The sequence below is a fragment of the Myodes glareolus genome, chromosome 2, assembly GCF_982192425.1.
Source record: "Myodes glareolus chromosome 2, mMyoGla1.1, whole genome shotgun sequence".
Taxonomy (NCBI): domain Eukaryota; kingdom Metazoa; phylum Chordata; class Mammalia; order Rodentia; family Cricetidae; genus Myodes; species Myodes glareolus.
In genome coordinates this window covers 98,425,774-98,444,017 of record NC_142027.1, presented here as the reverse complement: position 1 = coordinate 98,444,017, position 18,244 = coordinate 98,425,774, and the positions used below count along the sequence as shown (strand labels likewise).

The following is an 18,244-nucleotide window of genomic DNA, read 5'->3' as shown; positions in this document are numbered from 1 at the left end:
CCATCTGCATTTAATTTTTTTAAAGTGTCTAATACTCTAGCCAGCCTGAAACTTCCTATATAGCTAAAGATGTTCTTGAACCTCTGATTCTGCCTCCACCTCCTGAATACTGGGAGGACAGATTGGGCCACCACACTTGGTTTAAATGGCACTGGGGGCTGAACTCATTGCTTTGTGCATCCTATCCAAACACTACCAAGTGAGTTATATGCCAGTCTACAGTTTTTAGAAAGGATCTCATTTGTGTAGCCCAGACTGTCCTGAAACCTGTGGCAATCCGTCAGCCTCAGTCTCTTAGGTGCTAAAATTATTGGTGTGAATGGCTATGTCCAACTTTCAATTTTCTTTTTGAGGCAATGAAAATGCTCCAACAATGACTGACTATGTATGCACATAAGCATGATGGCACTAAAGACCATCAAATTACCGACTTCAAATTACATATCTTAAATATAATCTTCAGTTTTATTTTCATTTTTCAAAAGAAAAAAAACAGAAAACAAGAAACAGCCATGCAGGTTCTTCTTAAAGCACACACCTTTAATTCTAGTACTTAGGAGGCAGAGACAGGCAGATCTCTTGTGAGTTCAAGGTCAGCCTTGAACTAAAGAGCAAGTTCCAGGACAGTCAAGGCTACACAGAGAAACCCTGTCTTGAAAAACAAAAGAAAATTATTTAATTTCATTTTTAAATTTTGTGTATATATGTGAGTGTAGGCATATACATATGGCATGGGGTGTGCCTGTGTAAACCAGAAGAGGGCATTAGCTCCCCTGGAACTGGAGTAACCAGTGCTTGTGAGCTGTCCAATATGGAAGTTGGAAACTGAACTCAGGTCCTCTGCAAGAGCAATGAGTGTTCCTAGCCACCAAGCCATCTCTCCAGTCCCACATGCACTTCTTAAAAGGTACCATAAGAAATGTTTGTGATAGTTATGCTGTCTTGACATCAAAACAATGAACCGGAAATCTCAAACTTGGCCCAGAGGTCTTCCCATGTGGGAGCTTCCACCATGCATGTTCTGGGCAGTATTAAGCTGGATGCTCACGGGATCCCTGAACTCTCCTGCTCTCCAAGGAGCTCTTTACGTCTGGTATCCTGTTCCATTAACAAGCTGCCTGTTCTCTCCGCTCTATTCCTCAATTCAGGCAGCCCTGTGTTCCACTTCCTTTACTCTCTCCATGGAAGCTCGGCACTGTGGGGCTCAGCATTTTCCATCTTTTGTGTATGTGATGCTTAAAATCAAACTCATGGCCTTGCACTATCAGCTGAACACTCCAGCCGCCATCCTTTTCTCATACCCAGTGTCTTGAAACCATTGACTAATGAATTTTGACTGGCTCATTGCTTATCTCAGGCAGGAGAGTAAATTTGGTCTGTGTTATTCCTTCTTGACTGAAAACAGCAGTCCCTGGCCTCCACCTACTGCAAGCAGTGGTGGTTAAAATAGACTTGCTAGACTTTGGCAAGGTACCTGCCAGCAAGCCTGGTGCCCTGTGTTCAATCCCCAGAACTCACACAGTGAAGAACACCCAAAGTTGTCTTCTGACCTCCAGAAGCACCATGGCGTACACATCCACAAGCAAGAGAGTTAAGAGAGAGAAAGAGAAATAATTGCTAAAGTTTCCTTCAAAGTCCTAGTTGCCAGGACTTTACCCACGTGACTCAGGCTTCTGATAATTCAGTATCCTCATGTTTGTATCTTTCATAAGGAACAGCTGAGACACCAAGGGTCATAATGCCTGTTTGTCAGCCCGAAGCTAGCCTGAGGTGCTGGAAGACCAGATAGCTGGTTTCCACACACCAAAGATGAACTTCGACATGGGGTACAGAGAGGGACCACATGACACGGTCCTCTCTCCTTTCAGGCTCCAACCTTGGCACTGCCACAGGAGGAGAAAGATGGTGAGGGCTGATAGGACATGAGAAGAAAAAGGCAAGAAAGGCAAATGGTTTGGTATCCAATGCATGTTCATTTATTTTACACTTAGAAAAGAAATTGCCCTCCCCTTTGTCCCATCCCCCCAACACACAAAGTGTCTCTTTTTACAAACATTTAAAAATTAAACCAAATGAAGATAGACAAGTTAATTTCAGTACAATTATTTTTCAGTGTAGCTGTCATAATTAGAGTTTAAATTTCCTACAAGTGACCAATGTCCAAGTAACTTATAGGGATATCCTGATCAACCAAAAGAAACTTCATATTCCAAGTTAGCAAATTCTAGTACAAAAATAGTCCATGTGTCAGAACAGCTTTGCTTTACACAGGCTTCGGGTCCATCTGCTGACTGCATAGCCCTAAGGCTCCCAAGCTCATGCTCTCACAAACGGCTCACTCGTCAGAGCAGAAGCAGCACAGCATCTGCCTGGTCAGGAGCCAATGTCTACCTTGGGGCCGAGCTGGACACAGGCTCAGGAGATTGCCGCTGACCCTGGGCAGCAAGGCAGAGCCCCAGTACCAACCCCAGGTCCACAGCTGGGCCTGTATTGGAGGGACAAGCTGCCCCCTTTTGGAGTCATCCCAGGCCTGGGACATAGAGTATGTCCACCCAGGGAACTGGGCTTGTGCTGGTGCAGCACAATACACCTTCCGCCAAGTTCTCTCGTTCCACTACCGCCCTGGCAGGTGGGGGCTAGCCCTGGCACGTGCCAGAAGCAAGAGTGCAGCCCTGCCCCTGACGAAGCTGGGGATGGCCAGGGCAGGCTACTTGTCTCTCAAGATGTCCAGCTGTTCCTGGCACTCAGTAAAGAGGCGTTGGAATCGAAGATTCTGCCCAATGACTGGCAACAGTTCCTTCAGCAGCTCCCTCTTCCGCAGACCCTGTAGACACAAGAATAACAGCTGAGGGAAGTGTCGGGGGGTCCAGACATGGTACCTTCCCTGGATTGGCAGAGACTCCATAGCTGATAAACCCAGAAAGCTAAAAGGTGGGATCAGATGAGTGTGTATGAGGAAAGGGTGGCAGGAAGAGACATGGTGGCACAGGCAGCAGGAAAGACCAGGCTCTGTGCCCACCTGCCCTACATTTGTTGATAGTTCCCACTAAACTTTCACTTCCTGGGCAGGGGTCTTGAAATTTAACCTTTTAGGGTCAGGCAGGTGGCATACCAGGATTGAGGGCTTCTAAGATGCCCCTCAGACAGATGTTCTCCTACTCCAGGTACTGCAGGGCAACCCTGGGTTAATAATGCATTTAGGGACAGTGGTGGTTTCTGATATTCTTTCTGTATCTCCTCCCTTGGCTCCTGCTCGCCACATGCAGTCGTCATCACTAAGTAGGCTCTCTGTTGCACAGGCCAAAGAGTAAATCTAAACAATAATATCAAATGGAAACCAGCCTGGCAGGAGGCATTTGCCAAGGGCAGAGAAGGCCCAGAATTTAGGCAAAGAATAGGAGCTGCCAGAGGCCAGGTCAGATCAGGGAGGTAACTGCCCCAGCTGACAGGGCAGAGGGTCAAAAGTGTATGAGTAATGGCTGAGGGCAGGTGAAGGACACACCAGAGTTTGTGGGGTCCCAGGTTCAATCACCAGCATGTACATGTAAAAACAATCCCATATCGTATTCTAGATTTTATGTTTGAAACAGGGTCCATCCAACCAAGCTAGCCTTACACTCTGAATGTTGCCAAGAACGACCTTAAACATCTTGTCACCTTGTCTCTGCCACCCATGCACTGGGATTTATCATCACACCAGAGTTACATCCTCAACTCTATAATCTAGATTTCAAAAACACTCAAAATTCTACTTAAAATGTGAGTGTGTTCTATGATATTCTTATGATCAGGGATCTGGGTCAATGGAAAACCTGGACAAGAGTCCAGGTTCCATCCACAGCAGCCTGCCCAGGAAAATAACACACAGAATCATGGACACCAAGAGTTAAAGATGGTAAGAGCCACTAGTTAACACAGTGCTGAGGTAACAACTTGTTCTTAACATGCTTCACTTGGAAAGAAACTCTTACCAAAGAACGCGTCAGAAATACCAGGTTTGTGAAATGCCCTCTAACGAACATCCAAAGATCAGCATTTTCCAATCTTATACAAACTTAGAGGGGAAAAAAACGAAGAGCCCTAACTTCATCTACTTTGCAAATAACCTAGGCTAGCCTTAAATCAAACACCAATGGATGTCACCATGAAACTGCATGCACAAATCCCTTATAAATAATTAACAATCTTTCCTAACGAAACTATAACCAAATTGAGTTTATCCAGAAAAGGGGAGTTAAATAATTTAAAATGTATAATTTACTATATTAAAAGATTTCAAAATTGTAGCAAAAACAGTAAGATACGTGAGGAAGGCATGGAACTGGAAAATAGAAAATGCTTCTTTAAAATGATTTGATTTCTTGTTCCATGTAGAAAACACAAAATACTGGCAGAAAAGCATAATAAAGATAACAGCTAAAGTCTGGATGGTGATGTCTATAATCTCAGCATCTGGAAGGTGGGGGTAGGAGAACTGCATGCTCTGGGCCCAGAGCTACACAGAGAGACCATTTTAAAAAGGAAGGAAGGAAGGAAGGAAGGAAGGAAGGAAGGAAGGAAGGAAGGAAGGAAGGAAGGAAAAAGGGAAGGGAAAAGGGAGGAAGAGGGGAAGGGAGGGAGGGAAACGAAGAAAGCTGAGGAGGGGAGGAGGAGGAAGCAGCAGCAACTGCAACAATCACTACGGCCACTGCCTCTGCCCAGTGTGGTGGTTCACGCCTTTAACCCCAGGAAGTGGAAACAGGAGAAGGATTTCAATGAGCTAAAAGACAGCCTGAAATACATAATGAGATCCTGTCTCAAAAAAAATAAATAAATAAAAAGCATATTTAATGATAATGACAAGATCTTTGGGATAGTAAGAGAAAGCAAAATTTGTGGATCTTGAGTATACAAAAAAGAGAAGAATTCCATGCCAAAGAACAGGAAATATTTGCAATGAAATCAAAGAAGAAAATTTCCCAAATTTAAGTAAAGCACCATTCAGATTAACTCACAGAACACCAAGTAAACAGTCAAAATGCTAAATGCACAGGGCACAAAGAAAGTACCTCAAGCTCCAAGAGAGAAGGGCCAAATCACACAGAAAGCCAGGCCACAGTAATCACTCACTTCTCGATGGAAACCTTAAAAGCCAAGCAGGCTTAGAGAGATGTGCTTCTCAAGTTCTAAAAAAGCACAATTGAGAAGCCAGCCTAATATACCTTCAAAACTATCTGTTAAAATGGAATAAAAACTCTCCAGGGTACCCGAACTGTCCTTCCCCTGTAACCAAATTGGTGAATATTCCAACTATCATCATAAAGCCTTCATCCAGTTAACTGATGGAACCAGATCCAGAAATCCACAACCAAGAACCAGGACAAGCTCTGGGAATCCAGTCGAAGAGAGAGAGGATGGAATATATGAGCAGGGGAGGTCAAGTTCATAATGGAGAAATCACAGAAACAGCTAGACCAAGCTTGTGGAAACTCATGAGCTCTCAACTGACAGCTGTGGAGACTCCATGGGACCAAACAAGGCCCTCTATATGTGGGAGACAGTGGTGAAGCTTGGACTATCTGAGAGGCCCCAGGCATAATAGAACCAGGATCTATCCCTGGGTGCACAAGCTAGTTTGTTAGAGCCCATAACCTATGGTGGGAAGCCATGCTCAGCCTTAGCACAGAGGAGAGGAGCTTGGTACTGTCCCAGTTTAATATGTGGGAACTTTGTTGATTCCCCATGGAAGCCCTTACCCATTAGAAGGAGTGTATGGGGGAGGGGGCTGAGAGGAGGAGAAGGGGTGCAAGAGGACGGGTGAGAGGGAGAACTGCTGTTGGGAGGCAAAATGAAATCTAAAAAAAGAAAGAAAAACTCTTCACAATGAAAGCAGGTTAAAGGAGGGCTGGACAGATGGCTCAGGTGGCTGTTCTTTCAGAGCAACCAAATTCAGTTCTCAGTACCCACATTGGGTGGCATCTGTAGCTCCAGGTCCAGAAGATACCACACTCTGGTCTGGCCTCCACAGGCATCTACACATGCACAGAATGCATATAGCATGCATGCACACGCACACGCACACACACACACGCATATTAAAATAAATCTTTTTTTTAAGAAGTAGGCAGAAGCAATTTTATAACCACCAATTCAGCCTTATAGAGGATCCTGAAAGGAATACTTTCGACTGAGGAAAAAAATAAACACACACAAGAGGATACAGAGGAAAAAATAAGCAAAACTAAATTTTAAAAGGAAACCAAATCAAGAAGCAGGTGCATACATGCGCGCTCGCGCGCGCACACACACACACACACACACACAGAGTATGTAAACAATCAAATGATAAGCATCAACATCCATCTTTCAGTAATAACTGAATATCCTAAATATCAATGGCTGGAATTTCCCAACAAAAAGATAAGGACTAGAAGCCTGGATTATAAAACAAGATCCTGGCGGGGAACGACACACACCTTTAATCCTAGCACTCAGAAGGCAAAGGCAGGCGATCTCTGAGTTTGAGGCCAGTCTGGTCTACATAGAAAAACTGTCTCAGAAAAGGAAGAAAGGAGGGAGGGAAGGAGTGAAGAGAAGAACCTTCCTTCTGCTTCTTCTGAGAAACATACCTCACCAACAATGACAGACACCACCACCTTAAGGTTTTCCAAGCAAATGGTAGCAAAACAACCCAACAATAAAAACAACAAAAGTAAGCAAGTGTGATAGTTTAATATGCTACAAAATAGACTTCATCTAGTCAGAGGTAAGAGGGGTCCATTCGTACTGATCAAAGGAGCAATCCACCAAAAGAATATTCCAGCTCTAAATTAATACCCATCAAACACAGGCTGACTCAGTTTCACAGCACATACACTAAGTATAAAGTCACAGAGCGACCCCAAAGCAGTGACAGCCAGGGACTCTTACTCCCACCTTTTGACAGGTCAACAAGAAAGAAAAAAAAAATAGAGGAGTAGAATTAAATGGTTCCACAGATTAAATGGACCAAGTCACTTACATTTCACTTACACTAAAGAATTCTCATTCTCTGCAGCCCATGGAACTTTTTCTACAACATCAGGATACAAAGCAAATAAATCTCAACAAAACAGAAAGAAAAAAAAAATCAAAGAATTCTTTGTATTCTTATCAAAATTGAGTAAGACCACAAATTAATAGGAAGAGAAATTACAGAAAACACAGGCTGACAAAGTTTGAACAGCACATTTGAATGATGGATGGGCTAATTCAAGAAAGAATTTTTTAAATTCTATGAATGAATAAAAATGAACACACAACTTACCAAAATTTATGGGATACAATGAAGGCAATCCTAAGAGGGACATTTCTATCTCTAAGTGCCCACTTGGAAAACTCAGTGAAATCTTAGGCAAACAAACCAAACAATGCACTGGAAAACAAGAATAAAGCAAACCCTAAATCAGCAGAAGAAAAGAAAGAACTAAGATCAAGGATGAAATCAGAAAGTTAATCACTATTCCTACAGAGGAACTTAAAATTGAAGCAATGGAAACATAAATAGATCCTGTAATCAGATCCACACTTTGATAAGCAAAATAAATCATAAAGGAGATACAGTGGGAGAAAAAAGGAGGGAGCTATTCAGTGCTACTGAAAAACTTGGCTATTCAAATGAGACCAAAAAAAGGCAAATGCTCAACATTCTACATATTCCAAAGGGTTAAAAAATTACAGGTTAAAACAATCTAAAACATCAAAAAGACCTGCTTTGTAAAGAAGATAATGAAACCACAGTCTGTAGTTTATAACATATGTCATGAGATCAGAAGAATATGAGAGTATTTAACAGATTCTTGGGGCTGGAGAGACCATGCAGCAGTTAAGAGCCTGGCTGCTTTCCCAGAAGTCCAGAACTCAATTCCCAGCATCCACATGGCAAATAACAACCATTTATACCTATAGTTTCATTCCCTCTTCTGGTGTGCAGACATACATGCTACATGCAGACAAAGCACCATATACATAAAACATATAAATAAAAAAATCTTTTTTAAGAGCGCTTGTTGGTCTTGCAGAGGATCCAGATTCAATTCCCAGCACTGACATCCATCTATAATTCCAGTTCTAGTGGATCCAATACCTTCTTCTGACCTCTGCAGACACACATGTAGTACACATACATGTAGGCAAAATACCCATACACATAAAATAATCTAAAAAATAATTTAGGTGTCTTGCTTTCCCCACACCATTAATTAGGTAGGCTCCACTCCAATCCACCTCACAGGTCTGCACAACAGCTCTAGGACCTCCCTCTCATGCCCTTTCCATCTTACAAACCATCCACCACTCTGCCTCACTCCACAGGTCCAAGGGTTCCTCTGTGATATCACCTCCAAGTGCTGACAGGAGACCTGGCTACTTGTAGATCTTCCATCAACCACCCCTCAGACTAGGACTGCTTCCTCCTCCCCTGTGAGCCACTTGTTCCCCTGGGACCTCACTTCTCAGCACCCCAGGTAGGCCCTCAGCCTCTAGACCTAAGAGCTCTCCTGACTGCACCCTACCTCCTAAGATCTCTTGTCTCTAATAACCAGTTGGCCAGAGCTTACTCAAGGGAGGAAAACCAGGCATGGAGATACACCAAAGGGCAGCAGAAGAGAGAACCATCAAGGTGTGTGAGTCTCACAAGATGAGGAAGGGTAGCAATTGCAGATACAAAAGCCTACAGAAATCCAAACAGAAAAGACCAGAAAAGGAAGTTTCCACGACATATTATAGATAAAACACTAAAACATAAAATAAAAAATGAGCATTAAAAGCCACAAGAGAGAAAAGTTCAAGTCACTGATGACCCATCAGAATAATACCTCCAAAAGAAAACATTTAAAGCCAGAAGATTCCAAGTTCTGAAATACCACAAATGCCAATACACACTACTTTACCCAGCAAAACTACCTACTAATATTGAAAACTCTATAATAAAATCAGCTGAAAGGAATGTTTCCCAAAGTCCTTTCCTCCAAATGCTATCTAATGCCTTCTTAAAGTCGGCGTAACAGACAAAAACATCTTTTTCACATTCTTCATATTTTTCTGCCAGTTGCCTCAAAGTGAAGATCTAATCAATTGTGCTCCTGTTAGCTCTGAATCTGCACTGGGCTTCTGATAGGATAAGATTTCCTCAGTTCTGCCCTTGATCCTTTGCGGGAGAATGGAGAAGATCTTACTGCTGTGGCACAACAAATTAATGCCCCTGTAACTTGAGCAGTCCTAGAATTAATAATAGCAACAGCCCTGGAGGATGAGGAGAAAGGCGTGTAGATAGAATTTTGTTTCACCGACGATACAGCACTACTTGCTGAAAGTCCAAATGAGCTGTAGGCCATGGTAAATAGAGTGGTGGAAGTCAGTGAAAACCTTGGTATGAAAGTAAACATAGAGGAGACTGAGATACAACATATGAGAAGGGTGCACAAGGAGTCTAACACTATAATAAAGAATCAGAACCTCAAGCAAACTGTCAACTTTGTCTATCTGGGAGAAAACCTCAGCTCAAAAGAGGTAACTATTTTAGAGGTCAAGAGGCGGATAGGGACAGCGAGGGTTGTATTCAGGCACTAGGAAAGGTTTGGTCAGCAAGAGACATAATGACAACAACAAAATCACAAGTATATGAGACACCTGTCTTGAGCTGTCTTCTTTACAACTCTGAAACCTGGACAACGAAACACTCCTCAGAACAGCGGCTGAACATGTTTGAGATGGCATGACTCAGGAGGATTCTAGGTATCACATGAAGAGATAGGCTGTGCAACCATGATTTTAAGAAACATCTCCATCTACAGAAGGAGTGAACTACAGGATACGGCAAGAGTGATTAAGATACTTTGGCCATGTTATGAGAATGAATGAAGGCAGATACCCGAAGATAGCACTGTTTGGAGGAGTGCATGAGACAAGATGAAGAGGAAGGCCCAAAAAACTCTGGATAGACAGCATAAAGGAAGACTGTGGAACCTGGGGTATGACAATAACACAAGCATCTAGGACTACCCAGGATAGGAACAACTGCAGAACCGCTATAAACAGGCTGTCCATGCATGCGTAAGCATTGCCGGGGCATAAATGATGGTGATGATGAAATGATGAGCTAATCAAAAGAAGTCTAAGAAAACAACAAAATGAAAGGAATTAATACAAATCTTTCAATAATAACTCTGAATATTAATGGCCTCAATTTCCTAATATAAAGAGACTAACTTATTGGATAAGAAAACAGGATCTAACTTTTTGCTGCCTCAAAGACACACACCTCACCATCAATGACAGATATCACTTTGGAGTAAAGAGGTTACAAAGTTGTGCTCTAATCAAACACAACTAAGAAACAAGCAGGTGTAGCTGTTCTAATATCTGATATAATGAACTGCAAAACCAAAGCTAACCAGAAAAGATGAGAGAGATCACTACATACTTAAGAGACACAATCCAAGAAGAGGGTATTACAATTCTAAACACATACACACCAAACAACACAGAGAGAGGCACCCAATTTCATAAAGGACATACTACTGGTTGTAAACTCACTCTCCACAACAAATAGGCCATCCAGACAAGAACTAGACAGAGAAGTAGTGGAGATAAATAACATCATCAACCAAATGAACCTAACAGATACATACAGAACACTTCACTCCAACACGAAAGAATGCCTATTATTCTTTGCAGCCATAGTATTTTCTCCAAAATAGACCACATATTAGGACATAAAACAAGTCTCAACAAATACAAGAAAACTGAAATAAGATCCTACATTCTCACTGGCCATGGAAGAATAAAGCTAGATATCAACGGCAATAGAAACCACTGAAAGCACACAGACTTATATAAACCAAACAATACACTACTAAATGATAATTGAGTCAAGGAAGAAATCAAAATGTAAAAGAAGACAAGCAGACCAGAACTTAGGAGACATAATAAAGGTAGCCCTAAGAAAAAAGTTTATAAATTCCTAAATTTGCCACCCAGCCAGAGCAGGGAGGAGAGTCAGAGCTCAAAGGCCAGGATGCCCAGCTTTATAGGCATGACCAATGGACCTCAGGGTCCCAGACCATCCACATCAGGGGGTGACTGTCCAGAGTCTCTTGATCACACCTAGAGCACTGACTGGCAGTGTTTCAGGATCACATGTCACTCAATGTGTGTCACTCAATGTGGCCCCCTCAAAACAAAGGCCCCTTGGAAATCAGATTTTCACCAGGTGAGCCTGCCTCTCAGAAAGGACTCAGTCCTAGTGGGGTCCTTTAAGACTCTCTCCAGGACCCCCCAAGCAACCAGAGAAACCCCCATGGGACTCTATGGTGAAGATGAGTCAATGCCTACCTTGTCCTCAAGAGTTCAGAATGTCTCTAGCTTTCTCTGCACAGTATTTGGGGTCTCTGAGATATCTCTCTGCATCAGTGCAAACTTCCTTATACTGACACAGTGAATTTACCTCTTCCTGCTCAAGATTTAGTTTCCACAGAGCTCTGGAGACATCAAGAGAGTTTCCTGGGTTGTATGTAGACCCCAACAATGCAATGGGGGTAGATGTTATTTTAATATTCACATATTCATTCTATGTGTTAAATACATTTAGCGCATCAAAAAATTTTTTAAGAAACTTCAAAGTAATACCTTAATGATGTTTCTTTGGACCTTAGAAAACAAGGACAAACCAAAGACAAAAACAGTAAACAGAAAGAGATGACCACAACCAGGGCTGAAATTAAGAAAACAAAAATGAAAGATATAATCCAAAGAATCAACAAGAGCTGGTTCTTTCAAAGATTTAACAAAACTGGCAAACCATGAGACAAATTTGTAACAACAGTGACTGGGCAAAGGCCCCCCATCTTCCCTCAGCTTGGGCCATCTGTGGTTTAGCTTCAAACTGACACCACCACCACTCCTTTCTATCTCCACCATGTAACACCCAGTGGGAAAGCACCCAGCCCTGTTATAAATACTCAGGGTTGAAATGCCCCAGTTAGCTGCATGCTTTTGGCTTCTGTTACACCGCCTGCTTTACTTTTTCCTGCAACTGCCAACCAGGATGTAGTTTTCCTTTGCCTTTAAAAGCCCCCTGTGAAATGTATTTGAGGCTACTTTGTGAGAAATGTTTCTCTCTAGGCAGTTGCCATCTTACTATAGACTCAATTCCGACTCTGGTCATGATAAATGGTCTTTGGGTCTCTATCCCACAAAAAAATCCTTTCAAGATGCTCACCAGTTTGACCAACGCCAAGGCCTTGGCACAGGTCACGGTTGAGAGAACTTGTTCACAGCAACCCAGACCTTCCAACGTCCCTGTCTAAATACCCTTCAGTGAGTCACCTGATTTGTCACTTCCAGGTTAGTCTGCTTAAGGTGTCTTCTGTTTGGACACATAGGAGAGGTCAGTACAGCCACTGGTCAATGTCCAGGATCTGTGTGAACTGTCACCACATTCCCCAGGTCTGTTCAGATGCATGAGTGCCACCCCTAATTTGTCTCCATATTATTGTCTGTTCATGTCTTGTTTGTCTTTGTCTCTTCTGATGGGTCTGGTACTTATCATTGGGAATTGAGATCCAGAAAGAGAAACTATGGGCAGCTCTGCTTCTGACCAGCTCACATCTTTGGACTGTTTCCTCCACTATTTTCAGGGTGCATACAAAGTGTTCCAGACCCTTTGTGAGCTAGAGTGACCCTCTTTTGACAGCCATCTGCAGGAATATATGATAGCCAAAAGGCCTAAGCAGCATGGCTGATGATCACAGGAAGTTCTGGCCACCCTGATCAGTTTCCCTACATAGATCTTTGGTTAAGTCTCTAGCAACAGCTTCCTCCATGGCTGTAGACACCCTTAAAGCTGGTATCAGGATTTTAGTAGCTAAGCCCCAAGAGGAAAAAGCACCAAAATTTTTATTCAGTGACCCAGAATGAAGAACTTCCCCACCCTTTGTCCCTGGATGAAGAACGATGACCCCCATTATGGGCCTGGGCCCAGTGGCCTTTTACTCTTCTTTTCCCTCTACAAAGGGTTCCTCCCAAGTTTATGTCTCTCCTGCATACCCAAGGGTTCCAATCATGCCTCCTACCAGAATACAGCAGATGTCTCAATTAACCATCCCTGATTCCCTGAACTCCTCTGACGTGACCCAGACCCTAGCGGTTTCTGTCATTCCTCCCCTCTGCCAAATCCCCAGACTCCTTTTGAGAAGAAGGAGCCAAGCAAGAAGCCCCCATTCCCATTGATGATATATGTTCCCTTCCCAGCCAATGACCTGCAGAGCTGAAGTCCTAGAACCTCCCTTTCTCTGAGAAACTGCAAGCTCTCTCCTAGAGATTGTTTTCTATTCCCGCCAGCCCACCTAGGATGACTGTCAATAGTTACTGGCCATCCTGTTCACATCAGAAAAAAGGGGACCACGTGAGGCTAGAAGCAAAGAATGCAGCCTTGGCTCCAGACTGGGGATTCTCTGGCTGATAACACTTACCACATTGAGATCCTAACACAGACCAAGGTAACGAACCACTAGACACCTACAGCCAGACTTTCCTGGCTAGGCTACAAATAGCACTAAGAAAGCCCATAGACCTGTAGAGGGGAAGTGAGGTCATACAGGGTACCTCAAAGCATCCTGCTGCATACCTAAAGCACCTCCCAGAGCCTTACCATACCTATACACCCTTAGACCCAGATGCACTGGAGAATGGGCAGGTGCTCAACATTGCCTGTCACCTAGCCAGATATTAGAAAGAAGTTACAGAAGTTAGAGGGATTTTAAGTTGTGAATAGGTCCCAGTTCCTAGAGGAACTGAAAATTTTTGGTCTTATCCTCAGTCAGAAAAATATATCCTAGCTGAAAGTCTTGCCCCAATCAAAAGATTGAATTGGGTTACCTCTCAGATTTACAACAAAAGATTCCTGGGGGAATAGGCAGAAACCAACACCCCCAATTCACTGGCCAAACATCAAATTCCAATAGTTGTCCAACTAATCAGTCCAGCTAACATTATCCAGATTAAATAATGACCAAGGAAGCAAAAGGAGCATTGTAGTCCATATTGACTGGCTTAGAGAAACAGAACTGCCCTGGCAGTCACCCTGGAAAACACTTCTCTTGTCTATGAAGAAACCTGGGACCTCTCATGACAGACCCATCCAAGATCTGAGGGACGTGAATAAGAGGGTTGAGACCATCAGGCCCCAAACCTATCCACTCTCATGAGTCTGATTCCTCCAGAGAAACAAGTGTACACTATCTTGGACCTAAAGATGCATTTTTTACCTCCCATTGGCAGATGAGTCAACCCATCTTTGCTTTGAATAGACAGATGCAGAGGGAGGTTACAGCTGGCAACTTAACTGGACCAGGCTGCCCTAAGGATTTAAAAATTCTCCAACCATGTTTGATGAGACAGTAAGTGCTGACCTCCTGCTTGTCCATAAGCTTTCCCAGTTTGATCTCTTAACAATATGTAGATGACTTCCTCCTAGCTCTGAAAATGAAAGAAATTGTTTAAGGGTCACTGGGCGACCATGGGTTATGGAGTGGTCAGCTAAGAAAACCCAACTTTGTACATCAGAAGCTACCTATCTCAGAGCCAGCTGAGGGGAGGAAAAAGGAGCCTGTCTCAGAGTAGGATTGCTGCCATCCTTCAGATCCCAACCCCAAAGGCTAAGAGACATGTTCAACAGTTCTCGGTGCCCTTGGGTATTGCTGCCTCTGGATACCAAGGTATACTTTACTTCTGCCTGCAACCACCAACCAGGATGCAGTTTCTGTGTTCTTTGCCTTTAATGCTCCCTGTAAAATGCATTCAAGGCCTCTCTGCGAGGATTTTTTTCTCTCCAGGCAGTCACCAGCAGTCAGCCAGCTTAATAAAGACTCTCAGGATTTTAGTCATGATGAGTGATCACTGGGTCTCTAACCCACAGGACAATGGGACAAAAAAAAGAGAGAGAGAGAAGAAACCCACAGGAAAAAACTCGACCTAAATTAACTAATCTGAAAATCAAAAGATAGGCAAACAACAGAAAGCAATAAAATTCAGAAAATAAAGACATATTTTAAAAATCTATTTCATTAAGTTGAAAAATCTGAAAGAAAAGGACTACGCTTAAACTAATTCTTAATATCTGGGTCTTCAATTCAGTTCCATTGATCCTCCTGTCTGTTCTTATTCCAATACCAGGCTGTTTTCAGTACTGTAGCTCTGTAGCAGAGTTTGAAGTCAGAGATTGTGATGCCTCCAGAAGTTCTTTTATTGTACAGAATTGTTTTGGCTAGCCTGGATTTTTTTGCTTTTCCATATGAAGTTGAGTACTGTTCTTTCGAGGTCTGTGAAAAATTTTGCTGGGATTTTAATGGGCACTGCATTTAATCTGTAGATTGTTTTTGGTAAGATTGCCATTTTTACTATGTTAATTCTACCTACCCAAGAGCATGGGAGATCTTTCCACTTTCTGGTGTCTTCTTCAATTTCACATATACTCACTCATAAGTTGGTTTTTAAACATAAAACAAAGAAAACCAGCTCACAAATCATAATCCCAGAGAATTTAGACAACAATGAGGACACTAAGAGAGACATACATAGATCTAATCTGCACAGGAAGTAGAAAAAGACAAGATCTCCTGAGTAAATTGGGAGCATGGGGACCTTGTGGGAGGGTTGAAAGGGTGGGGAGGGGGAGAGAGGGGAGCAGAGAAAAATGTAGAGCTCAATAAAAATAAAAATAAAATAACAGGAAAAAATAGTTCTTAAAATACAGGTCTTCCAGCCAGACTGTGGCGCCTTTAATCCCTGCGCTTGTTCAGTGGCAGATAGCTGTGAGTTCAAGACCAGCCTAGTCTACAGAGCAAGTTCCAGAACTGCCAAGGCTACAGAGAAACCCTGTCTCAGGCAGGGGGAGGGGAGGAGGTCTTTCACTTACACTTATTTGGTTAGAGTTACCCCAAGGTATTTTATTTTATTTGTGGCTACTATAAAGGATGATGTTTCTCTGATTTCTTTCTGTTTTAAGGTCTGAGGATATAAAAGTTCATAAGCTTGAGGGTCTAAAAAATATATATATATAAATAATTGTTTAAGATATAAATAAATGTTTCTGATTTCCCCCCCACCCATGGTATAGTTCTAATAAGCTAATAGAGCAATGACTACTTACTATGTGAAATTGTGAAAACCCGCAAAACATCACAAGGCCTATAATGGGATGTCTCCCCCTACTGGCGGGTGCAAATTGGCGCGAACACTGCAGGGATCCACGTCAAGGTATTACTTGACCCTGGGTAGGGTGCTATGGCCTGACTGGATCTGGTCAGGGTGAGGCTTGTTTCTGTTCTAGAGCTTTCAGGTGCTATTTAAGTTGCTAGTGTGAGATTTCTCCAGGTTCTTTTGTTTGTTTGTTTGTTTGTTTTGTTTTGTTTTTTGGTTTTTTTTGTTTTTTTTACTGTTGACTAATACTCTATTGTGTAAATGTACCACATTTTCTATATCTAATTTTTGGTTGAGGAACATCTAGGTTTTTTCCAGGTTCTGGCTATTACAAATAATGCTTCTATAAACATAGTTGAACAAATATGCTTGTGGTATGAGTGTGCATCCTTTGGGTATATGCCCAAAGTGGTATTGCTTGGTCTTGAGGTAGGTTGTTTCCCAATTTTCTGAGAAACTGCCATACTGATTTCCAGAGTGGCTGAACAAGTTTGCACTCCCACCAGCAATGGAGAAGTGTTCCCCTTACTCTACATCCTCTCCAGAATAAGGTGTTATTAGTGTTTTTAATCTTACCCATTCTTACAGGTGTAGAATGGTATATCAGAGTTGTTTTGATTTGCATTTCTCTGATGGCTAAGGATGCTGTGCAATTCCTTACATGACTTTTGCCTCAAAAAATTCCTAGTGTGATAAAGAACAAGAGTGTCTACTCTCTTCACTGTTACTCAACATAGTACCTGAAGTCTAAACCAACAAGTCAAGAGAAGGAAATAAAAGGGATACAAATAGGACAAGTTGTCAAAGTATCCTTATTGCATATGACATGATTCTATACATAAGAGACTACTGTGAACTATTTGTACATTGTACGAAGATATGTTACTGTGATTGGTGTAATAAAAAGCTGAACAGACAACAGCTAGGCAGGAAAGACAAGAGGGACTTCCAAGGAAAGACAGGGACTGGAGATGAATCTAGGCATCTGGGAGACGCCAGTGAGGCATTATTTGGGCTGGTAACAGAAAAGAAAGCCTGACTACAACAGACTGTGGCAGAATATTTGTTTAACTATGTAAAGATGTGTTGTATTTGTTTAACTATGTAAAGATGTGTTGTATTTGTTTAACTATGTAAAGATGTGTTGTATTTGTTTAACTATGTAAAGATGTGTTGTATTTGTTTAACTATGTAAAGATGTGTTGTATTTGTTTAACTATGTAAAGATGTGTTGTATTTGTTTAACTATGTAAAGATGTGTTGTATTTGTTTAACTATGTAAAGATGTGTTGTATTTGTTTAACTATGTAAAGATGTGTTGTATTTGTTTAACTATGTAAAGATGTGTTGCTGTTTTGCCTTGCTTACCTAAGCCATCTTATTGGTCTGAAAAGAAAAGTTGACTGGCCAATAGTGAGGGAGGATGTATAGGTAGGGACTTCTGGGCGAGAAAATAAAGAGGGGGAGAAAATTAAGTTCAAGGGGGAAGAAGAAAAAGATGCCAGGGAGATGCCAGGCACCAGACAGATACGGAGAAATCAACAAAATAGGACATACAGAATGAAAGAAAGGTAAAAGCCCCAAGGCAAAATGTAGATAAATAGAAACAGGTTAAATTAAGTTAAAAGAGCTAGTGGGACAAGCCTAAGATAAAGTAAAGTATTCATAAATAATAGTAAGTCTCCATGTCTTTATTTGAGAGCTGGTTGGCAGCCAAAAGAAAATTCCAAAGACTCCACCCAAAACATCTTAGACCTGATAACTTCTTTCAACAAAGTGGTAGGATAGAAAATTAACACATAGATATCATACCAATAACATACAGAGAAGCAATCCCATCATAATAGCCACTGTGTTAGTTACTTTTCTACTGTGGTGATAAAAACCAACCAATAATAAATCTTTATACAACCATGTATACTTTTGGACACCAAAAAAAAAAAAAAAAAAACCCTCAAGGCAGGATCCCAAAAGCAAAACCATGTAAATCAGATTATACCAGATCTTCTAGCAACAGCACTCAATG

General features: G+C 42.0%; 1 protein-coding gene across 2 annotated transcripts in view; it reads right to left on the bottom strand.

The window, feature by feature from the left end:
* Window positions 1-1,953: 1,953 nt before the first annotated feature.
* Hira (histone cell cycle regulator) overlaps window positions 1,954-18,244 on the bottom strand; it is a 92,699-nt gene continuing 76,408 nt past the window's right edge. For both annotated transcript variants that reach the window (XM_048452270.3, XM_048452271.3), the window contains one exon: window positions 1,954-2,824. In XM_048452270.3, coding sequence (XP_048308227.3) covers window positions 2,708-2,824 — 117 coding nt within the window. In that variant the 3' untranslated portion in view covers window positions 1,954-2,707. The remainder of the gene's footprint in view (window positions 2,825-18,244) is intronic.